The sequence below is a fragment of the Salvelinus namaycush genome, chromosome 11 (genome assembly GCF_016432855.1).
Source record: "Salvelinus namaycush isolate Seneca chromosome 11, SaNama_1.0, whole genome shotgun sequence".
Classification (NCBI taxonomy): domain Eukaryota; kingdom Metazoa; phylum Chordata; class Actinopteri; order Salmoniformes; family Salmonidae; genus Salvelinus; species Salvelinus namaycush.
This window is the reverse complement of record NC_052317.1, coordinates 36,804,261-36,828,575: the sequence shown is the minus strand read 5'-3', so window position 1 is coordinate 36,828,575 and position 24,315 is coordinate 36,804,261. Positions and strand designations below refer to the sequence as shown.

The window sequence follows — 24,315 nt, the reverse complement described above, 5'->3', positions numbered from 1 at the left end:
GAGGTCAGACAAGGACATAGAGTGCTATTTTAGATGTGTGTCTGTGTCTATCAGCCATGTTATAATATTGCTGGTTGGTGCTATGTGGGCCAAACTGCTGTCTGTGTCTGTGTGTCTCATGTGTGCGTGTTTGTTTCCTGTATCCAAACATGGCGTTGTGGTGTTTGTTACAGGTTGCTGGTTGGTGCTCCGAGGGCCAAAGCTCTGAGAGGTCAGAAGTCAAAGGTCACAGGAGGACTCTACAACTGTGACACCACTTCTTCCAGCTGTAACCGCGTGGAGTTTGACAACAATGGTGAGCTCACCTCTGAACACACACTTCTTTTCTGTCTTCATCTTTCTACACAGATCCTTCCAAGGAAATTGTCTGTTGGCAGAATCATTTGATTAAGATTTTATGATGATTTTGTGTGTGTAGAGAACCTGAATACTGAGAGCAAGGAGAACCAGTGGATGGGTGTAACAGTGAACAGCCAGGGACCAGGAGGAAAGATTGTGGTAAGTGTGTGCGCACTTTCAAACTGATTGGCCATTGACTTGACTGACAGCTCCATTAACCAATCCCTCTCCTATCTCTCTCCAGACGTGTGCCCACCGCTACCAGCTGCGTCTGTTTGTGAACACGCCCCAGGAGTCTCGTGACATCACAGGAAGGTGTTACGTGCTGAGCCAGGACCTGACAATCAATGCCCGGTCTGATGAGGACGGAGGGAACTGGAGGTTCTGTGAGGGGCGGGCACGCGGGCATGAGAGGTTTGGCTCATGCCAACAGGGTCTGTCTGCCACCTTCACTAGGGACTATGAATACCTAGTGTTTGGAGCTCCTGGAGCATATGACTGGAAAGGTAGGGGTGTGGAGTGTGAGTGTGTATTCCTGGATTCAAAACCCTAGACAAGATCAGATAACTTTCAGGGTTTCAAGTTGTATTTGTCGCATGCACAAGTAAAGTGAAATGCTTAACTTGCAAGCCCTACCCAACAGTGCAGTATTCACAGGCATGTCACCCGTGATACAAGTCAGTATTGGACGTCCGTCCATGTCTGAGGACGTTGGGAGATGATGTGGAAACCGGCCACTATGGGCAACAGTGAGCGCTGTAACGTTCAAGTAGAGGTAGGGTTAGGGGTCAGGGTAAGGTTAAGGGATAAGGTCAGGGTTATGTCTGGGTCAGGTGTTAGAGGTAGGGTTAGGGTGAGGGGTCAGAGGTTAGGGTTAGGCAGATTAGCATAGTCCGCATGGGCCCTTCCTCTCTCAATCATGTTCAAATGTATTAACCACAGTGACCTCTGCTGGAAGCAAAACGACAATGATAAAATGTCAAATTTTGATTAGGGTCACATCAACATGTACGTTACTTTTTTACTTTTATTTTCAGCTCATGATTCATATATTGTATTTATTATGTGTTATTTATTACGTGTTATTTATTACGTGTTATTTATTTATTACGTGTTATTTATTTATCACGTGTTATTTTTTTATTACGTGTTAATTATTTATTACGTGTTATTTATTTATTACCTGTTATTTATTTATGACGTGTTATTTATTTATTATGTTATTTATTTATTACGTGTTATTTATTTCGTGTTATTTATTTATTACGTGTTATTTATTTATCACGTGTTATTTATTTATTGCATGTTATTTATTTATCAAACGCTTTTCCATTTATTATATGCTTGTGTTGAGATTTTTGTCCTCATCTTCTCATCTCCATCCCCCCTTTCTTCACTTTCCTATCCCTCATCCTCATCCTCCTCTCATTTATTCTTCTCCTTTTCCCTCCCTCCCTCCCTCCCTCCCTCCCTCCCTCCCTCCCTCCCTCCCTCCCTCCCTCCCTCCCTCCCTCCAGGTATGGTGAGAGTAGAGCATAAGAACAGCACTCTGTTGGAGATGCGTTCGTATAAAGACGGGCCCTATGAGGTGGGCGATGAGAACCAGTTAAACCCAGACCTGGTCCCTGTGCCCCCTAACAGCTACCTGGGTAGGTACCCCTGCTTTGTATCATCCCTCATCCCTCTCTGGCTCCCTCCTCTCCCTCCTCAATGTGTGCTCTTCATGACCAGTGTGTCCAGCTCCAGCGTGAACCGTTTGTGTACAAGTCACTTCCTCCCCAGGTTGCTATGGAGACTGATGTGACAGCCAATAGCTACTTAGAATTGTAAGACTACCTGCGTGATGACATCATCCTCTCCAGAGCCAATAATAAACATCGCTCCGTGCCCTAGTCATCATCATGCACAGTGGAACATTGTGCTAGTCATGAGCATCGACCTGAGCTAGGTGTGGTGCAGATGCTATAACTCACATCCACTTCCAACCAACCGGGCTTGAATAGATCTATATGATGGAGAAATCAGTGAATCTGTACAGCGCCTAGCTTTGGCCGATCCGAATGCAACATATTGGTGTCATCAGTCGTGTTGGGAATGGGTTGGTGTTTCTGTTTGGTTTGGTCCCTTCATGTTGTGTCATGCATGGTCAGCACAACATTATTATAACATTATCTTCTATTGCTTGTCCATCTACATCTACAGCCACAGTCAGTCACTGGCTGCGTTTACACAGGCAGCCCAATTCTGATATTTTCTTCATAAATTCATCTTTTGACCAATCAGATCAGCTCTGAAAAAGAGCTGATGTGAAAAGTTCTGATGTGAAAGACAAACTAGTGGGAAAAAAAACAGAATCGGGCTGCCTGTGTAAACTCAGTCAGTGTTCCATCCATATCTGTGACCATGCAGTGCATCAAACATTTAGTAAAGCACCATCTCACCTGAAACATGTCTGTATCTATGTGGACATACATTGACTGACGGATTGATTGATTGATTGGTGAATTATCTCTCTCCTATCAGGCTTTTCTCTGGACTCAGGGAAGGCCATCACGAAGAAGGGTCAGCTGACAGTGGTTGCAGGGGCTCCGAGAGCCCATCACAGCGGAGAGGTGGTGTTGCTAAAGAAGGAGTCCGATGAGTCCTCCATGCTGTCACCAGAGTACATCCTGGAAGGGGAGGGGTTAGCCTCATCGTTCGGCTACGACCTCGCTGTGGTGGATCTCACTGGAGACGGGTATGAGAAGACAAGACCATGATACTATTTCCAGGGCCGGCGTAATGGGCGGGGCTTAGGGGGCCTGGTCCACCCTACCGTACCTCCTTGCCTGTCCAAATAACATATTGAATATTGATCATTTATTTGACCGAGACTCGCACAGACAGAAAGAAGCTTCAATCTCAGATAAAGCATCCGAGCGAGCGAAACAGCACCCCTCTGTCTCAGTATGGGTAGAAGAGTATGGCATGTCATACTTTTTCTGACCAGACAGAATCAGATACACGGGCTACATATAGTAAGACAGAGGGGCGCTGTTTCACTTGTTAGTTTCAGCAGAGAGGAAGAGGTGAAGTGAGAGGGCTCACTCTCGCCAAAATCTGTCCAGAACAAGTCCAATGCGTTTTTATGGGCATAATATGCAGACCCAAGTTTGTCGCCTGCCTTCCCGCCTTTGGGACAACAACTCCCATTGTTAGGGCGGAAACATGAGCATCTTGTTATTATATACAGATCTTTGGTTTCAGACTCTTGCGAATTTAAAAAGAAAGTTGGCAGGGTACACAGTGCACTGTTAGGTTAATGGCTTCCCCTTAAGTAAATTGATTTATATAATTACTACGGTCTAAGTAAAAACATTCAAAATACTTCACCAGAGAGCATGACTTAGCCACAGAGGTTCATTAGCTTGTTTTTAAAAATAGCTGTGGATTGTTTCAAATCACAAGTGTGTAAGGCTATGCTTATTTGGCAATCCCGCAATTTGGGTATTGTGAATTACATTTACATTTACATTTAAGTCATTTAGCAGACGCTCTTATCCAGAGCGACTTACAAATTGGTGCATTCACCTTATGATATCCAGGCAATATACCTAGCCGATTGAGTTGCGGCTGTCAGTGAAAAGCATCTCAAATCTGTGTTAGATAATGTGTCTTGAGTATAATAAAAAAAATTGCAACGAGGAGGAGAGGGGTGTGAGGCGAAGATATGGCGCATCTGTCAAGGGGTGCGTAACTGGTGGCATGGAAGTCAAACGCAGGAGAGCAGAACTTGGTAAATAGCCGGAGCCGTTTAATGTCCATAACTACCGGCATACAAAAATAACAAAACACATGGGCACAAAACCCATATCGCACCAGTCACATAAAGCACACGTACTGACAATAAACAATTCCCTGTTTAAAGGTCTTACTTACATCGGCTACGGAGAGCATGATCACACAGTCGTCTGGAACAGCTGGTGCTCTCATGCATGCTTCAGTGTTGCTTGCCTTGAAGCGTGGATAGAAGTCATTTAGCTTGTCTTGTAGGCTCGTGTCACTGGGCAGCTCGCGGCTGGGCTTCCCTTTGTACATAAAAACATAAAACATAAAAACGTGCAACAAAGAAAAACCACAGTAAATTACCCACCACCCTAATGTGTGAATAATACAAAATCACCAGGGCTCTGTCTCACTTGAGAGCCGACGGAGCGGACACAGTACTGATCGATGGTCCTGTGAAAGTACATCGTACCTGAGAAACGGGAAACATAGGAATAGACACCATCCATGGTACCATGCACAGGAGGTTGGTGGCACCTTAATTGGGAAGGACGGGCTCCTAGTAATAGTTGGAGCCGAATAAGTGAAATGGTATCAATACATGGTTTCCATGTGAACACGAAGCCAATACAGTCCCATCAGCGGCAGCCCCACTCCTCGTCTCCTTCAACTTTTTCAGATTACGATCATACCGGTCCCAAATCTTTCTCCATGTTTCTTTGACATCAGTGTCGTTGTTAAAATTTCGTGATATCCATGATATCTCCCTCCAGCTGTTGTCTTTTGGGCACTTGTCCAAATATACAACCACATCGAAGGGTTATAAAGGCTATTGTATGTCTCACTAGTTTGCACAGACGCTCCTCAAAACTGGACAGAGACATAGACATAATTGCGAGTATCAAATCTAGAAAAAAAAAGCTCCAAAAATGAAGCGTGTAAGTAGTAGGAAGCGAATTAGCAGAATGTTCATCTCTTCTGGGTTTACACCACAAGGGATACTGGAAAATATGTGAGGTAGACACAGGGGCGGGACTTCGGTTGGTCAAACTCACTGTTTGCGTATTGCCTGTAGACCCATATAGGTGGATGCAATGGATTGAGATGCTGTCAAAGCAAAACAAAACAGATTCTCTAGCTTAAACTGACGGATTTTGATGGGGATTGTTTTATTATGTTACTTAGATTGATGCACCGGTGTGTCAATAGACTCTAAGAGGATTTATAGGCCTACTGCTGCATTGGCCTATACTGTAGGCTATCGCTGAGTTTTATGCGCTCATTTCTTGAGCTGTCAATGATCCACCATGTATCAATGTGTCCATATGGCAGACTCTGGTGCTTTTGGCCTTAGCTTCATTTGTACTTTCGACTCTTTATCATTTTACTTCAGATTTTTATGATTAACCACATGACAATGAGTTTGAGAAACAGAAACGTTATTATTGAAATGAAACTGTTCCACGAAAATGCGTATATAAATATAATCATAACTGTCACGCAGATCGGTGTAAATGGTAGAAGAAATTGTAAGCTTCCCCAAGCTTCCCCAAACTTGAAACGTGAGCTGCCTATGGTCTTTACTATTACTCCCATAAAATAGTTGCACATAGGAGGTCCCGTGAAAAAACATGCCCGCCTATGGAATTTCTCTCTTCTCAAATGTTTCTCCCTTCATCAATAAGGCAAATCTATACACTACACTTCCCCTGTCCATCTATCCATCAAAGACAGAATATCATGGTCAGTTTCTCTCTCTCCACAGTGGAGAGTATCATGGCCTCTCTCTCTCCACAGTGGAGAGTATCATGGCTTCTCTCTCTCCACAGTGGAGAGTATCATGGCTTCTCTCTCTCCACAGTGGAGGGTATCATGGCTTCTCTCTCTCCACAGTGGAGAGTTTCATGGCTTCTCTCTCTCCACAGTGGAGGGTATCATGGCTTCTATCTCTCCACAGTGGAGGGTATCATGGCTTCTCTCTCTCCACAGTGGAGGGTATCATGGCTTCTCTCTCTCCACAGTGGAGGGTATCATGGCTTCTCTCTCTCCACAGTGGAGGGTATCATGGCTTCTCTCTCCACAGTGGAGGGTATCATGGCTTCTCTCTCTCCACAGTGGAGGGTATCATGGCTTCTCTCTCTCCACAGTGGAGGGTATCATGGCTTCTCTCTCTCCACAGTGGAGGGTATCATGGCTTCTCTCTCTCCACAGTGGAGGGTATCATGGCTTCTCTCTCTCCACAGTGGAGGGTATCATGGTTTCTTTCTCTCCACAGTGGAGGGTATCATGGCCTCTCTCTCTCCACAGTGGAGGGTATCATGGCTTCTCTCTCTCCACAGTGGAGGGTATCATGGCTTCTCTCTCTCCACAGTGGAGGGTATCATGGCTTCTCTCTCTCCACAGTGGAGGGTATCATGGCTTCTCTCTCTCCACAGTGGAGGGTATCATGGCTTCTCTCTCTCCACAGTGGAGGGTATCATGGCTTCTCTCTCTCCACAGTGGAGAGTATCATGGCTTCTTTCTCTCCACAGTGAGGGATATCACAGGTTATCTCTCTCCACAGTGAGGGATATTATGGCTTGAGCCTCTCAGATGATCTTTGAGATGAGACAGTTAGTTCCTTGTTGAGACGACATCTTTCTCTGTTTCTCTGAGTCATCTCTCTCTCTCTGTCTCTCTCTTGCTCTAGGTGGCAGGATATCGTGGTGGGAGCCCCTCAGTTCTTTGAGAAGGATGGAAAGGTGGGCGGAGCTATTTATGCCTATATTAACAAGGGCGGAGTCTGGAGTAAGCTCACGCCCACCAGGATAGATGGACCTCAGGACTCCATGTTCGGATTGGCTGTAGAAAACCTGGGAGATCTCAACTTGGACGGTTATCAGGGTGAGGGGGGTATGCATAGCGGTGGGAGGCATGGTTGCTGGGGGTGCTGTAGCACCCCCCAATTGAAATAATTTTGGCAAAATGATTTCAATCTGAACAGACATAAATCAAATAATTCAAAATACTACACAGAAGAGCATAATTTAAAAGAAATAGCTGTGGATTAAGTTTTATCACAAGCACTTACAGTCTGGAAGGCCACAAGTTGGGCATCAGACAGGTCAAATATAGAACAGCTTGTTGCGTTGTGGCCATAGATATAATCCATAGTAGGATTTTGGAACCTCTTACCCTGCCACTTTGACTGTTAAACTCACTGGTACACCAACATTGGATGCAGTCCTGACTTGAATGGGGACTGCCATCTATGTGTTATATTTATATGGTTGGTTGCGGCTGTCAGTTTGCCTTTCACAAATTTCAAAATACAATCGTGAGAAAAACGTGGGTCTACCGTTTTGAAAGCGAATGCCTACTGCTGGAAAGAGAAGACTAATATTTTTGTAGAAGCTAACTATTTTTTTCTCAACAACTTTTTGAGCAATTCTGAGTGAACAGCAGCTTATCTTGAGATATTGGCACAAGTGCATCGGCTATCACCGGTGAGTAGACTATGCTGACTTCATCTTCATCATTGGGTGAGTCAGTGTCACTGGAAAGTTTATTTTGTAGCCTACTGTAGCCTATACTATACACACTATACACCATATATCAGGGTTTCTGTTAGGAACGTTTGGCACCGGACAAATGACTGGGAAGATTTTCATTCATCAGACATTTGAGAAATGTACCTGTCATCCATATGTGTTGAGTGCATAACCCATTAGGGTGTCCACCCACACAGCCAGCGCCATCAATAAACCAGGGATGTTGGCCAAATGAGCCACATTACATCCTTACAAGCAGCCTAGAACACATTTTTAAAACACTATTCGTTGTGTTTCGATGTGTAGCATATCCAAACAACACCAACATGCTGTTCTTTAGCTTTACCAGATACAGTAGGCTACTGCGTCTGCTATACAGATATAGGCATACAGAAGGAGGCAAATTCATTATCTTTCGATCATAATATTTTTTTTATAAAGATAAGCATTATATTGTTAGATTACGGAAGTAACTCTGGTAGGCCTAAAACATTCTCCCTCACCTTAAATGAATGTCAATACATTGTTTATAGGGAAAATAAAAGCAGGGTATTATATCTCAGCAAATACAACATTAGTTTACAGTTGGAACTTAATTTGGCCCAACAAAATGAAACAGAATGAAACAAAACACTTGTGAACTGCTTTAAACATAGACAGGCTAGTGCCTACTTAACCCTACAAATTACAACAATAGGCTAATGATATTTATTTTACAAAAGGCCTACTTATAACCCATCTCAAACTAAATATCGAGCACACAGATATAGGCATACAGAAGGAGGCTAAAGGAGGCTTACTCGTAATTTTTTAAATCAGAATAAAAAATTAAAAAATCTAAGTATTATATTGTTAGATTATAAGAGTAACTCTGGTGGGCCTAAAACATTCTTCCTCACCTCAAGTTCAACTGTCGGAGTGAGTTGCCGTCATAGGCCTGCAGTATAACAGGCTAATAACCACACCAAATCTTCACCAAAGCTTCTAAACTGTATTAACAAGAAAGGCTAGAGCATAACATACCCAAATGACAGAAATAGACTAATGATATTTATTTTACAAAAGGCCTACTGATATATCTTAAGCTAAATAAGGACCATACAATTGAAAACACAGATCGAACTTCATTTAGCCAACAAAAATGTCTCAACAGAATGAAACAAAACACGTTTTGAATATTTAAATAACTGGTTTAGATTAATGAATAGGCCTACAAAAATAACAATGATATTCAATAATAATAATAATGAAACACATGATTATAAATTGCATCCTACCTGAAAAGTGAGTTGCACAGTAGCCTGCATTTGGCCATTTGTGTGTTAAAAAAATAATAATTAGCTAATGTCTTCAAACATGTCTATGAAGTAGAACTGCATGACATGTGTTTCTAAAAGGCCCTTTTTTCAGACCCTGTTGAAACATGTTCCTCATATGTGGAAATCCTAAAAATGCAGCTATGTGTGTGTGTGTACACACATGTCTGTCTTTGCCTTTGTGTGTGTATGTAGACAGTGTGTAATCCTGACTCTCTCTCTCTGTCAGACATTGCTGTGGGAGCACCATATGATGACAGTGGGTCAGGGAAGGTGTTCATCTACCACGGCTCAGCTCAGGGCATCAACATCAAACCGGCACAGGTGTTGTCAGGGGCGCCATCGAAGACGAGGTTGTTTGGTTATTCTCTAGCTGGTAACATGGACCTGGACAAGAACTCCTACCCTGACCTGGCCGTAGGGTCCCTCTCCGACTCTGTGTTTGTCTACCGGTAACCATGGCAATTGATCATCTATTAGTCATCTACCCCACAATGTTTTGTTTTAAATACATTCCATTTGTTATACTTTTTTTTGGGCCACTTTCTTGACTTTTAAACATTTGACACTGTGACCCTGTGATGTTACTCCAGAGCTCGGCCAGTCATCAACATCCAGAAGGTTGTCAAGACAACGCCAAAGGAGATTGATCCAACTAAGAAGAACTGTGGCAACAACATTTGGTAAGATTGCTGTGTGTGTGCTGTTCATCTGCATATGGAAAAGTATAAACAATTTAAACCATATTCATAAATACTCATGACTTTGTGTTCCCAGCTTGGAGGTAGAGGCCTGTTTCTCCTACACAGCCAACCCTAAATCCTACAACCCCAAACTGAGTAAGACAACACCTTTTGTGTTATGATTTCAAAATAAATAATTCAATGGGCTTTTAATGCTTTAGATCAGTATGCAATAGTAACTGTCCCTCTCTTTCTCTACCTTTCTCTCTTCTCACTTCCCCCTCTCTCACTTTTGCTCTCTCTATCTCTCTGTCTCTCTCTCTATCTCACTCTGTCTCTTTCTCTCTCCCCTCCACAGCGGTGGCGTACTCCTTTGAAGCGGATGCGGAGCGTAGGAAGAAGGGTCTTCCCCCCAGAGTGACCTTCTCCACACGTTCCAGCGAGGACCATGACTACGAGTCCACTGGTGTTCTCACCCTCAGTGCACAGGGCAAGAAGGAGTGTATCACTGCCAAACTCACTCTACAGGTACTGCATCACAACTCTCGAAACTAGTGACTGTTAACAGTCTTTCACCAGCCTTGTAGGTGAAATGTGGACAAGTCTCCTCTAGCCTTTGTCAGTAGTATGTCATTACCATGCAGTGGTGTAAAGTACTTAAGTAATATTACTTTAAAGTACTACTTAAGTAGTTTTTTTGGGGGGGGGGGGTATCTGTACTTCACTTTACTATTTACATTTTTGCCAACTTTTACTTTTACTTCACTACATTCCTAAAGAAAATAATGTACTTTTTACTCCATACATTTTCCCTGACACCCTAAAGTACTCGTTACATTTTGACAGGAAAATGGTCTAATTCAAACACTTATCAAGAGAACACCCCTGGTCATCCCTATTGCCTTTGATCTGGCAGACTCACTAAACACAAATGCTTAGTTTATAAATTATGTTGAAGTGTTGGACTGTTCCCTTGCTATCCGTCAATTTAAAAAAAACGAGAAATGATTTATACTTTAACTTACATTTTTGATACTTTAGTACATTTGAGCAATTCCATTTACTTTTGATACTTAAGTATATTTAAAACCAAATACTTTTAGACTTTTACTCAAGTAGTATTTTACTGGGTGACTTTCACTTTTACTTGAGTCATTTTCTATTAAGGTATCTTTACTTTTACTCAAGTATGACAATTGAGCACTTTTCCCTACACTGTTACCATGTATATCTGATCTGTACTCCGTGTGTCTGTCATCAACAGGAGAACATTAAGGACAAGCTTAGGGGAATCCCCATTGAGGTTGCCGTGGAGATACAGAACTCCAAAAGGAAGAGAAGAGCGCTCCCAGGGCTCACGCCCATCCTCGACTCCAACCAGCCTATCACGGCCAGTGCTGAGGTATCCAATAACAACCGTAACACAGTCTCCTATTAGGCAGCTTTGAGTCACCTACTGTATGTGACAGAGTTATTGTCACGTCCTGACCATAGTGCTTATGTGTTTTGCTTGTCTGTACTGCTCTGGCGTTCCGCCAGCGGAACTCCTCCCACATTCCACTGAAAAGGCAGAGCGCGAAATTCAAAATATATTTTTTAGAAATATTTAACTTTCACACATTAACAAGTCCAATACAGCAAATGAAAGGTACACATCTTGTGAATCCAGCCAACATGTCCGATTTTTTAAATGTTTTACAGCGAAAACAGCACGTATATTTATGTTAGCTCACCACCAAATACAAAAAAGGACAGACATTTTTCACAGCACAGGTAGCATGCACAAAGCCAACCTAACTAACCAAGAACCAACCAAACTAACCAACAAACAACTTCATCAGATGACAGTCTTATAACATGTTATTCAATAAATCTATGTTTTGTTCGAAAAATTTGCATATTTCAGGTATAAATCATAGTTTACATTGCAGCTACAATCAGAAATTGCACCGAAAGCAGCCAGAATAATTACAGACACCAACGTCAAATACCTAAATACTCATCATAAAACATTTCTGAAAAATACATGGTGTACAGCAAATGAAAGACAGGCATCTTGTGATTCCAGCCAATATTTCCGATTTCTTAAGTGTTTTACAGCGAAAACACAATATAGCGTTATATTAGCTTACCACAATAGCCAGAAACACAAGCCATTCCCCAGTAGTAAAAGTTAGCGATCGTGACAAACCAGCAAAAGATATATAATTTTTGACTAACCTTGATAAGCTTCATCAGATGACAGTCCTATAACATCAGGTTATACATACACTTATGTTTTGTTCGAAAATGTGCATATTTAGAGCTGAAATCAGTGGTTATACATTGTGCTAAGGTAGCATCTTTTTCCCACAACGTCCGGATATTTTTCTGACACTTTTTCTGACACACATATTCTGACCAAATGACTATTCATAAACATAACTAAAAAATACATGTTGTATAGGAAATGATAGATACACTAGTTCTTAATGCAATCGCCGTGTTAGAATTCTAAAAATAACTTCATTACGACATCCAGCTTAGTTATAGCGAGAGAGTACCCAAAAGCTGGGCGCAAACGACTAGCACAACATGTTCGACAGATATATGAAATAGCATCATAAAATGGGTCCTACTTTTGCTGATCTTTCATCAGAATGTTGTACAAGGGGTCCTTTGTCGGGAACAATCGTTGTTTGGATTTAGAACGGCCTTTTCCCTCTCGATTTAGCAAGCACACTTGCCAAGTGGCGCGAATCTCTCCATGTCAACAAACGGAAGAGAACGGAACACGGCAAAACTCCCGAAAAAATGTCAATAATCTGATTAAACTATATTGAAAAAACATACTTTACGATGATATTGTCACATGTATCAAATAAAATCAAAGCCGGAGATAGTAGTCGCCTATAACGACAGCTTTTCAGAAGGCAATCCCCGGTTCCTTCTCGCGCCTTCCTGAAAACAGGAAATGGGTGACACGTCATTCCAAGAGGATTTATTCCAACTCAGACCAAGATAAACACTCCATTTCTTCTCTCACTGCCTCTTGACATCTAGGGGAAGGTGTATGACGTGCATGTATACTAATACGTATCATGCCCATTTATAGGCAGGACCTAGAACAGAGCATAGTTTTCAGACTTTCCACTTCCTGGTCAGGAAGTTTGTGCCAAATGAGTTCTGTTTTACTCACAGATATAATTCAAACGGTTTTAGAAGCTAGAGAGTGTTTTCTATCCAATAGTAATAATAATATGCATAGAATTGAGTACGAGGCCGTTTAAATTGGGCACGATTTTCCCCCAAAGTGAAAACAGCGCCCTCTGTCCTCAACAGGTTATGTGTTTTGCTTGTTTTAGTGTTGGTCAGGACGTGAGCTGGGTGGGCATTCTATGTTGTGTGTCTAGTTTGTCTGTTTCTGTGTTCAGCCTAATATGGTTCTCAATCAGAGGCAGCTGTCAATCGTTGTCCCTGATTGAGAATCATATATAGGTGGCTTGTTTTGTGTTGGGATTTTGTGGGTTGTTGTTTTCTGTGTCAGTGTTTGTGCCACACGGGACTGTGACGGTTAGTTTGTTTTGTTATTTTGTAATTGTATATTGTTTTCATGTTATTAAATCATGGAAACTTACCACGCTGTACATTGGTCCTCCGATCCTTCTCGCCTCTCCTCGTCCGATGAGGAGGACGAAATAGACTGCCGTTACAGAACCACCCACCAAACCCGGACCAAGCAGCGTGGCAACGGGCAGCAGCGACAGCAGCAGCGGTACCAGGAGAAATGGACATGGGAGGAAATTCTAGACGGTAAAGGACCCTGGGCAGAGCCAGAGGAGTGTCGCCGCCCCAAAGCGGAGCTGGAGGCAGCAAAAGCGGAGAGGCGGCATTATGAGGCGCTAGCAAGGCAGAGCGGCTGGAAACCCGAGAGGCTCACCCAAAAATTTCTTGGGGGGGGGCTAAAGGGGAGTGTGGCAAAGTCAGGTAGGAGACCTGCGCCAACTTCCCGTGCTTACCGTGGAGTGAGAGGGCGTCGTACTGGTCAGACACCGTGTTATGCGGTGGAGCGCACGGTGTCCCCAGTACGCGTGCTTAGCCCAGTGCGGGCTATTCCACCTCGCCGCACTGGTAGGGCTAGGTTGGGCATCGAGCCGGGTGTCATGAAACCGGCCCAACGCATCTGGTCTCCAGTGCATCTCCTCGGGCCGGCGTACATGGCACCAGCCTTACAAATGGTGTCCCCGGTTCGCCAGCATAGCCCAGTGCGGGTTATTCCACCTCGCCGCACTGGCAGGGCTACGGGGACCATTCAACCAGGTAAGGTTGGGCAGTACCACCAGTTCCGGCACCACGCACCAGGCCTACTGTGCGCCTCAGCAGGTCAGAGTCGGTCGTCTGCTCAGCGCCGTCTGAGCTGCTTGCCTGCCCAGCGCCGTCTGAGCTGCCTGCCTGCCCAGTGCCGTCTGAGCCATCCGTCTGCCCAGCGCCATCCGAGCCATCCGTCTGCCCAGCGCCATCTGAGCCATCCGTCTGCCCAGCGCCATCTGAGCCGCCCGTCTGCCCAGCGCCATCTGAGCCGCCCGTCTGTCCCGAGCCGTCAGAGCCGCCCGTCTGTCCCGAGCCGTCAGAGCCGCCCGTCTGTCCCGAGCCGTCAGAGCCGCCCGTCTGTCCCGAGCCGTCAGAGCCGCCCGTCTGTCCCGAGCCTTTAGAGCCGCCCGTCTGTCCCGAGCCTTTAGAGCCGCCCGTCTGTCCCGAGCCATTAGAGCCGTCCGTCAGTCAGGAGCTGCCAGAGCCGCCAGCCAGTCAGGAGCTGCCAGAGCCGCCAACCAGTCAGGAGCTGTCAGAGCTGCCTTCCAGTCATGAGCTGCCCTCCAGTCATGAGCTGCCTTCCAGTCATGAGCTGCCTTCCAGTCATGAGCTGCCTTCCAGTCATGAGCTGCCTTCCAGTCATGAGCTGCCCTCCAGTCACGAGCTGCCCTCCAGTCACGAGCTGCCCTCCAGTCATGAGTTGCCCTCCAGTCATGAGTTGCCCTCCAGTCATGAGCTGCCCTCCAGTCATGAGCTGCCCTCCAGTCATGAGCTGCCCTCCAGTCATGAGCTGCCCTCCAGTCCGGAGCTGCCCTCCAGTCCGGAGCTGCCACTCAGTCCGGAGCTGCCACTCAGTCCGGAGCTGCCATTAGTCCGGAGCTGCCCTTCAGTCCAGAGCTGCCCCTCAGTCCGGAGTTGCCCCTCAGTCCGGAGTTGCCCCTCAGTCCGGAGTTGCCCCTCAGTCCGGAGTTGCCCCTCAGTCCTGAGCTACCCCGCTGTCCTGAGCTACCCCGCTGTCCTGAGCTACCCCGCTGTCCTGAGCTACCCCGCTGTCCTGAGCTACCCCTCTGTCCTGAGCTACCCCTCTGTCCTGAGCTACCCCTCTGTCCTGAGCTACCTCTCTGTCCTGAGCTACCTCTCTGTCCTGAGCTGTCTCCTAAATCTAGGGGGGACCTTTGTGAAGGTTCCTAGACCAGGGTCGGGGGCGAGGGTCGCCACTCAAAGGACGCTAAGGAGGGGGACAAAGACAATGGTGGAGTGGTGTCCTCGTCCTGCGCCGGAGCCGCCACCGCGGACAGATGCCCACCCAGACCCTCCCCTTGAGTTTTAGGGGTGCGTTCGGAGTCCGCACCTCAGGAGGGGGGTACTGTCACGTCCTGACCGTAGTGCTTATGTGTTTTGCTTGTTTTAGTGTTGGTCAGGACGTGAGCTGGGTGGGCATTCTATGTTGTGTGTCTAGTTTGTCTGTTTCTGTGTTCAGCCTAATATGGTTCTCAATCAGAGGCAGCTGTCAATCGTTGTCCCTGATTGAGAATCATATATAGGTGGCTTGTTTTGTGTTGGGATTTTGTGGGTGGTTGTTTTCTGTGTCAGTGTTTGTGCCACACGGGACTGTGACGGTTAGTTTGTTTTGTTATTTTGTAATTGTATATTGTTTTCATGTTATTAAATCATGGAAACTTACCATGCTGTACATTGGTCCTCCGATCCTTCTCGCCTCTCCTCGTCCGATGAGGAGGACGAAATAGACTGCCGTTACAGTTATACAACTGTTGCCTGCTCAAAGCCTGTTCCCTCTGTATTAGTATGAGTTTGTGTGATTGGCATGTTGTTTCCTGTGTGTGTAGGTGAGTTTGTGTGATTGGCATGTTTCCTGTGTGTGTAGGTGAGTTTGTGTGATTGGCATGTTGTTCCCTGTGTGTGTAGGTGAGTTTGTGTGATTGGCATGTTGTTTCCTGTGTGTGTAGGTGAGTTTGTGTGATTGGCATGTTGTTCCCTGTGTGTGTAGGTGAGTTTCCTGAAGGAAGGATGTGGCAGTGATAATTTGTGTCAGAGTAATTTACAGCTTCAGCACCGCTTCTGCTACAGAGAAGCCAACAAGGACTTCCATCTACTGCCTATGTGAGTAGAACACATTAACCTGTCACCAACCATCACCTGGGTGAATGGAATCAATGCTGACATAGTCTGCTGGTGTCCTTGCAGGGAGAATGGGGTGCCAGTGGTCTCCCTTAGCGACCAGAAGGACATCGCCCTAGAGATCACAGTGACCAATAAGAATGGAGATGATGCTCATGAGGCAGCATTGGTTGCCTCCTTCCCCTCCTCTCTCTCCTACTCCGCCTCCTACTCTGCACCCAAGGCAGTGAGTTACCCATCTCTCTCTCTCTCTCTCTCTCTCTCTCTCTCTCTCTCTCACTCCACTCTCTCTCTCCTTTCCCTCTTCAATCTTTTAGACTGGTACTGAATTGTGATTGGCTGTTTGTTGTTGATTGCAGGACAGGCAGGTGTCCTGTGTGGCCAATAAGAATGGCTCTCAGGCAGACTGTGAGCTGGGGAACCCCTTCAAGCGAGACTCAGAGGTGAGAGACACCATCAGCTAATCATGATCACTAATGTGAGTGTGTGTGTGCGTGCGTGCGCTAACATACCACTCTGTTTGTTTAGGTGACGTTCTACATAATCCTGAGTACAGCAGGCATCTCCCTGAACACCACAGAGCTGGAGATAGACCTGAAGCTGGAGACGTGAGTAGAGTACACACTCCTCTGTCATGTCTATAATGAAATAGATATGGATTTGACCAACAGTGCTGATTTGATCTCTGACCTTTCAGGACAAGTGACCAGCAGAAGGTGGGCAGAGTCAAGGCCAAGGCCAAAGTGGTGATCGAGCTGCAGCTGTCCCTCACAGGGTAAAAAAATATTATTTGCCAGCTGCTCACTTTAATGTGCTTTTACACGTGAGACCTCCCAACATCTAAACTTCAGTAAGGTGTTGTGTGTGTTTGTGCTCACAGTGTACATGTTTCCCTAGAGTGGCCAAGCCTTCCCAGGTCTACTTCACTGGAGAGGTCAAAGGTGAGAGCGACATGAAGTCAGAGGGAGACATCGGCAGCCCGATCGAGTATGAGTTCAGGGTAAGGATCATGTATTTTTATTTATTTTCATAAACACACAAACAAATGAAAAAAATACATAAACCAAACAGGATTATTCATATTTCATTATAAACTGAACTGACCTGTCCTTTGATCTGTCTTTTGATTGACAGGTGATCAACCTAGGGAAGCCCCTGAAGACCTATGGCACCGCCTCCCTGATCATCAATTGGCCGAAAGAAACTGTGGAGGGGAAGTGGATCCTGTACCTGGTGAAGATGGACTCCCAAGGTCTGGAACAGATCACATGCTCTCCAGAGAGAGAGATCAACCCACTCACTGTCAAAGAGGTTAGCAAGCACTGGGCGGTCAAACTCTAACACACAGTCAAACTCTAACACACTAACAGTCCCAAGAGTTCATACACAGTCAAACTCTAACACACTACACTAACAGTCCCAATACAGTTAACTCTGTTGTACGATGCTTACCAATGGAAGGTTTGTTCCAAATTACCATGCATCTAACTTCTGTTACACTGTGTTCAGGAGAGTAGGAGTAGCAGGAGGAGGCGAGCTGTAGGGGAGACAGACAAACCTGAGGGAACCATCGCACTGCTGACTGACAAAAGGAAATACACTACTCTGGTAACACAACTCTCCTTCTCTCCCAGTTGATCAATGTTGTTAGTCGTGTACGAGCTATCCTGTAATATGGTGTGTGTGTGTTACAGTCGTGTGAGGATGGGGCAAAGTGTGTGGAGATTCACTGCTCCCTACAGGGCCTGGACAGTAATGCAGTCATCCTGCTCAGATCTCGCCTCTGGAACAGCACATTCCTGGAGGTAAGACACGCACACATACACGCACACATACACGCACACACACACAGACACGCACGCACGCAAGCACTCACGCACACACACACACACACACCTCGACACACACCTCTTTGATATTTGACTGCACCTCAATCCCCTGTCCACACTCATGTCCCTCTGTGATTCCCAACAGGAGTACTCTAAGCTGAACTATCTGGACGTGATAGTGAAAGCCTCTCTCAGAGTGGACGGCACAGCTAAAAACATGGTCCTGAGGAACGCTGAGACACAGGTACTTTATCAGTTTCACATTTCAACACAAAACATATTTCACTTTCTTTTACTTTCTATTGATGCTTGATTGATGTTGTCTTTCTCAGGTGAGAGTGACGGTGTTCCCGGAGCGTCGTGTGGCTCAGTACGGAGGACTGCCATGGTGGATCATCCTGGTGGCCATCTTGTTAGGACTTTTGCTGCTCGGCCTGCTGGTCTTCCTGCTCTGGAAGGTAAGGCAGCATGGGGGAGCACAGAGAAACTGTTTACAGTATATACAGTGCCTCTGGAAAGTATTCAAACCCTTTGACTTTTTCCACATTTTGTTACACTACAACCTTATTCTAAAATGGATTAAATAAAAAAAATCCTCAGCAATGTACACAATACCCCATAATGACAAAGTGAAAATAGGTTTTAAGAAAGTTTTGCAAATGTATAAAAAAATAAAAATAGAAATACCTTATTTACATAAGTATTCATACCCTTTGTTTTTAAGCCATGGATTTCGAATCCCTTAATATTATTGTTGGATATAATTTTAACAGCTAACATTTCAATGGCAATAATAAATAGATATGCTGATAGCAGACAACCTTGTTTTACTCCTCTTGACAGTTTAAAACTTTCTGAGATGTTGCCATTATTTACTATTTTACACCTAGGCTTACTATACATGATTTTAACCCATTTTATAAGAGATTTTCCAAAATTGAAATATTCTAGGCATTTATATATAAACTCCAGTCGTACTTTATCAAAGGCCTTTTCAAAGTCAGCTATGAATACCTGTCATGAGAATTATGTTCTCCAGGTTCATAAACCAATTCGATTAAACTACTCAGTCTGCTAGCCAGGATTTGTAAGATACTGGAATGAAAACAGACAGAGGCCCAAAAATAGTCAAATGTTTATTCACGAGAGCGCTGGTTAGTTGTACAAAACCATTCATTTTATACTAGCTCCTTACGCACATACTCTTGCACACAAACAGAATTCATACGCACATACATTTGCACACAAACAGTAGGTATCCTACGCACATACTGTCCTGCTACCCAGCCAACAAAGATTAGGGACCGTGAGAATCACTCCCTGTCCTCTCCCAAATCTCTCAGTGACCCCTAGCCAAGGTCGGCACCGAATCTTGCTCAGACAGTCTGTGTTTAAGACACTTTAGAGACATATTGTACAGCTTATATTGTTTTACCCTAATTCTGACTAAAACTACACACCTCATTAATTATACTTTTACTGACTATACCTAAACAAACCCATCAGATAATAAATGTATGATTCTAATCAATTTCATACAGTTATAAGGTTTCAGAGTGGGAATTATTTCATCATTATCTTTCAACATTTAAATGACTTTAACAATACCAGGCCTGGTTCCCCAGATATTTCATAGTGCTCTATTGTTTCCAGTACTTGTCTTTAATTATCTCCAGTGTATCGTCCATGTAAAAAACCTGTCTGATTAGGATGAATAATATACAACAATACCTTTTTAATTGGCATTTAGGCCTCCAATTTTTTAAATGGACTGGTTCTTTATATATACCACTTGGATCCTGTTTCAGTAATAATGAAATCAGACCTTTTTGTTGAAAGCACTTCAAAAGTTTTGTATACTTCCACTGGTATGGCATCCAGCCCTGGAGTTTTCCCAGCCTTAAAGGCTTTAACTGTATCAAGAAGTTCCTCCTCTGTAATTCGGCCTTCACATTCATTTTACATTGTTAATAGGAAAGAAATCCATACAATTAACTTCGGTTAGTGGAGATGGATGAGACTGAAATGAAAACCTATGCCTAAAGTACTTTACTTCCTCTTTCAAAATATAGTTTGGTGAATCATGAGTGACTCCATCATTTTTAACAAGTTCCAGTACATTATTTTTGGTAGCATTTCTATGTTGAAGATCCAAAAATAATTTTAAGAAATATTCCATCCAGTTTGTATATTTTGATACTATATTACACGGGATCTTTCTAGAATAAGTTCCTCCATTTCTTTGAGTTTTTCCTCTAACTTACAGTACTCTGAGCCTCTATGGTACAGTTTTTATTGTTATCTATCTATACTGTTAATCCTTCCATTTCCTTTGTTAATGTGGACTCTTTTGACCTAAATTACTTATAATATTTTTTGCACACACTAATGCGTTGCTTCTCTCTAGTGTGGTTTCTTCGGGAAGAAGAAAGAGGATGCCCCACCCTCTGACAAAGAGCGATTGACGCCGTCTGATGCATAAAGAGAGAAAGAGAGAGAAAGAAGCTGTCAGTCTCCAGGGTAAACACATCTAGACCCATCTTCAGTGTACATGCCTGGTGGGGCACAGAGTGGCATGAAGGATGGACGGGCCCAGTGGAACATTGCAGACTAACTCTATCGCAGGAGAGGAAACCGCTTTTAATAAAAGACTGGCAGTAAAGGGGCTCAGCGCTATGAAATCAAATGCAATGCTATGATGATGACTACTATGATGATGGATTGAAATGTTAAGAGCTCAGTTTATAGGTTTCTGTAGAAAGCACTTCAAGTTTCTGCTTGGAAATATCCTTCTTTCCAACTGTTATGGCTGAGTTATGGACTGTCTACATGCATGGCCATCCCGGATTGATGCTTTGGTTGAGAATCATTATGACATGTTCATCTATCACCCCAAAGACCCTGCAGCTCTTTCTCAATCTCTGTCTCTGGTTTCTGGTTCTTTGGTTGCTATAGGAACTTCAAGCACTTCCTTTTCCTCTCTCAAGGCTCCTCGACTGCTCTCATTCTGGTTTATAGCATCTTTCTGTTTGTAGGACTATTGGTGGCTCTGTAAAAGCACTTGCAGTGCCATAATTAAAGGGATAGTTCACCCCTAAATCAACCTTTCTCATACGCTTTCATATTTTGAATTCATAAATTCAGTTTGGGAAATGAACTATTCCTGTAATGGCAGTGAGATGTTTAATTAACGCGTGTTCCCAGCTACAACGCATTGCAGATAAAAAAAATAAGGAGAAAGACCAACTGGAAATCCTGGAAATGAAAGCCTGCATAACTAGCTGGAATGAGAATTAGTTACTTTTAATGATGGCAGAATGCTGGATCTCCCATTCCCACAGACATTCCCAGAGACACAGAATTCCTACCTAACATTCCACAGTCTTCCTCTAACCATTCCAAGGCTTGTCTCCGCAGTGTGGATATTTGATTGTACATAGAAATACAAAAGGATTGTCAAAAAGCATTATTTGTGGACTTTAAAAAGGGATGATGATGCTACAATAGCAGTTTAGATTAGGTAAAATAAGACACTTGATCAAATTTGTCCTTTTTGGGGATCAATGAAGTATTATCTTGTCTGATTTTATTTTATCTTGATAGTGACATCCATGTTGATCACTGGACAGAAAGAGGAGAGGTTTTTGTTGTGTTCTTCTTGTACATTTTGGGTCAAGAATCCCAGTTGTCTCTCTTTCAGAGCTCTGGACAATGTTTTGTAAATGTACGCCTATGGTATAGGCTGGAGGGTTTTTGTATACATTCTTTAAATTGTTAAATTTTTTCGAGTCTAAGACATTGGGGGGGGGGGGGGGGGGGGGGGGGGTGGGGGGGGGGGGGGGGTGGGGTGCAAAACTGACATGGAATTGTTTTAAGATGGTCATACTATGGATGATTTAGCTATTTGATTTTGAGTTTTAGGACCCCTTTAGGAATAAAATATATTTATAAATTTTTTGGGGGATAAAATATAGATTTTGTCCTTTACTACTAAAGCCCATAGAAACGCATTGAATAACACGTTGATAAATGGAAAAAAGTATAGTCGAAAAAGAATGAGAAACAAGGTTTTGAAGTGTCTGTCCTAAATCTAGGAGATAATAAAAACAAACTCAGAATGTTTAGTTTTTTTCACACATTTAACCCCTTTTTGGGGGTAGGCACAAAACTACCTGAATACTTCCATTCATACATTTTATTTTATCTGGTACGAGTTACCTTCAGAAGAGTCCTGTGACGCTTGTGGGGGTCGCAGAGCAAAACAGAGAACACCATCATGTGCGTGAGAGTCTCCCTTTTACACACAGTGGTCATAATGCACTGAACAGAAATATAAACACAACATGCAACAATTTCAACAATTTTACTGTGTTACAGTTCGTATAAGGAAATTAGTCAAGTGAAATAAATAAATTAGGCCCTAATCTATGGATTTCACGACTGGGTAGGAGCGCAGCCCTGGGTTGGCCTGGGAGGGCATAGGCCCGCCCACTGGGGAGCCAGGCCCAGCCAATCAGAATGAGTTTTTTCCAACAAAAGGGCTTTATTACAGACAGAAATACTCCCCAGTTTCATCAGATGTCCGTGTGGCTGGTCTCAGACGATCCCGCAAGTGAAGGTGCCAGATGTAGAGGTCCTGGGCTGGCATGGTTACACGTGGTCTGCGATTATGAGGTTGGTTGGACATACTGCCAAATTCTCTAAAACAATGCCGGAGGTGGGTTATGGTAGAGAATCTCTGGCAACAGCTCTGATGGATATTCCTGCAGTCAACATGCCAATTGCACGTTCCCTCAAAACTTGAGACATCTGTGTTGTGTTGTGTGACAAAACTGCACATTTTAGAGTGGCCTTTTATTGTTCCCAGTACAAGGTGCACCTGTGTAATGATCATGCTGTTTAATCAGCTTCTTGAAATGCCACATTTGTCAGGTGGATGGATTATCTTGGCAAAGGAGAAATGTTCACTAACAGGGATGTAAACAAATTTGTGCACACAATTTGAAAGAAATAAGCTTTTTGTGCGTATTGAAAAATTCTGGTATCTTTTATTTCAGCTCATTAAACATGGGACCAACACATTACATGTTGTGTTTATATTTTTGTTCAGTATAGTTTGGTGAAACCGTTCGAACGCTACAGACGTTCTCGTGAGAAGACCGATTTTCGGGATGTGTCATGGTCTGACAAACATCGTTCTAGCTCTACCACCTTTCACCGTAGACGCGGAAGTGCGACACTGGCGGATTGAGACGGAAGTGCGACACTGGCGGATTGAGACGCATCTAATGCAAAAAACAGATCTAGCTTAAACTGACAGATTGATTCTGTTATGCAACTTAGATTGACAACACTGGTGCATCAATTGACTCTTGGGTCACGACAGGGGGTTAATATGTGTGAGAATGTTGCCTAACCATTATGGCCAAATACTTTCTTTTTTTTAACCCAGAATGAGTGTTCAACGTATGGAAGGACGTGTCAAATCACACTGCCAAATCATCTCAAAACAACAAATAGACATTGTGTTTCAACATCTGCACTCATGTGTATAAAGACAGTTCTACACATTTCAGGTGTTTAACTGGGGTCCTATTTTATCAAGTTATAGCAGCAGCTAATCAGCAGCTTTCCTGTGCCATCTTTCTGTATTATGTACTAACTTTTTCATCCATAACCGCTCAGACAAAATGTTCTGTACGTACTGTACTTCTGGTGTATTACTATTGTTGAGATGGACCAGTGAGGTAGAGGCGTGTGTGGAGTAATTACAGATTGTAGTTTTCTAACCCCTCACGTTACGTCACTGATCATTTCAAGTAAGTGATGAAGAGGAAATTATGCATTTTATAGGTATTTAAACAGGGCCCATTCAATACCAAAATGTGGAGGATTTGTCCAGCGACAGTTCTTGACATTAATGCAAAGTAACGTGGAAAACTGCAAGGATTTCTTAAATACATGTTTTTACACCCTGTACAGTCACAATCTCTTTTGGTTTTTGTGCACTTTGATACTTCAATGTCATGGAAATTGAATTGAACCTAAAAAAAAAAGAATCTGATCAGTCAAATAAAACTTTAAGGCAATACGTTTAAAACATTATTTATTAATGAATGTAAAATATTCCCAGCTTAAAATAATTAAGTGCTTCATTGCAATCAATTGTACAACATTCGTATAGAAACATCTGTACATAAATACTGTTACAAAACAGATAAAAAGTATATTTCACCAGTCACAGTGAAGACTAACAGTAAGACTGACGTTTCTGTGCTGGTAGAGTTTATAATAGAGAGAGACTATAGCTGATTGTCTAAAGGCTGGAATGCATGAGATGAGCCTAATAGTAGTAGGACTTAGACAAAAAGTTGTGATTGAAGATCATTTCCGGGTTTAGAGGTTAGAGGTCAGGGTCCAGACT

General features: G+C 43.6%; 1 protein-coding gene across 1 annotated transcript in view; it reads left to right on the top strand.

Annotated features, from left to right (window-relative positions):
• LOC120055394 (integrin alpha-6-like) overlaps nucleotides 1–20,373 on the top strand; it is a 35,392-nt gene extending 15,019 nt beyond the window's left edge. Inside the window, exons 2-24 of the mRNA XM_039003258.1 lie at nucleotides 174–295; nucleotides 419–498; nucleotides 584–845; nucleotides 1,857–1,988; nucleotides 2,863–3,076; nucleotides 6,794–6,987; nucleotides 9,180–9,402; nucleotides 9,544–9,633; nucleotides 9,728–9,789; nucleotides 9,992–10,161; nucleotides 10,898–11,035; nucleotides 15,932–16,044; nucleotides 16,129–16,285; nucleotides 16,422–16,505; nucleotides 16,591–16,670; nucleotides 16,760–16,837; nucleotides 16,960–17,062; nucleotides 17,197–17,381; nucleotides 17,583–17,670; nucleotides 17,757–17,867; nucleotides 18,037–18,135; nucleotides 18,224–18,349; nucleotides 20,299–20,373. Of these exons, the coding sequence (XP_038859186.1) occupies nucleotides 174–295; nucleotides 419–498; nucleotides 584–845; nucleotides 1,857–1,988; nucleotides 2,863–3,076; nucleotides 6,794–6,987; nucleotides 9,180–9,402; nucleotides 9,544–9,633; nucleotides 9,728–9,789; nucleotides 9,992–10,161; nucleotides 10,898–11,035; nucleotides 15,932–16,044; nucleotides 16,129–16,285; nucleotides 16,422–16,505; nucleotides 16,591–16,670; nucleotides 16,760–16,837; nucleotides 16,960–17,062; nucleotides 17,197–17,381; nucleotides 17,583–17,670; nucleotides 17,757–17,867; nucleotides 18,037–18,135; nucleotides 18,224–18,349; nucleotides 20,299–20,373 (2,986 nt within the window). The remainder of the gene's footprint in view (nucleotides 1–173; nucleotides 296–418; nucleotides 499–583; nucleotides 846–1,856; nucleotides 1,989–2,862; nucleotides 3,077–6,793; nucleotides 6,988–9,179; nucleotides 9,403–9,543; nucleotides 9,634–9,727; nucleotides 9,790–9,991; nucleotides 10,162–10,897; nucleotides 11,036–15,931; nucleotides 16,045–16,128; nucleotides 16,286–16,421; nucleotides 16,506–16,590; nucleotides 16,671–16,759; nucleotides 16,838–16,959; nucleotides 17,063–17,196; nucleotides 17,382–17,582; nucleotides 17,671–17,756; nucleotides 17,868–18,036; nucleotides 18,136–18,223; nucleotides 18,350–20,298) is intronic.
• Nucleotides 20,374–24,315: the final 3,942 nt, after the last annotated feature.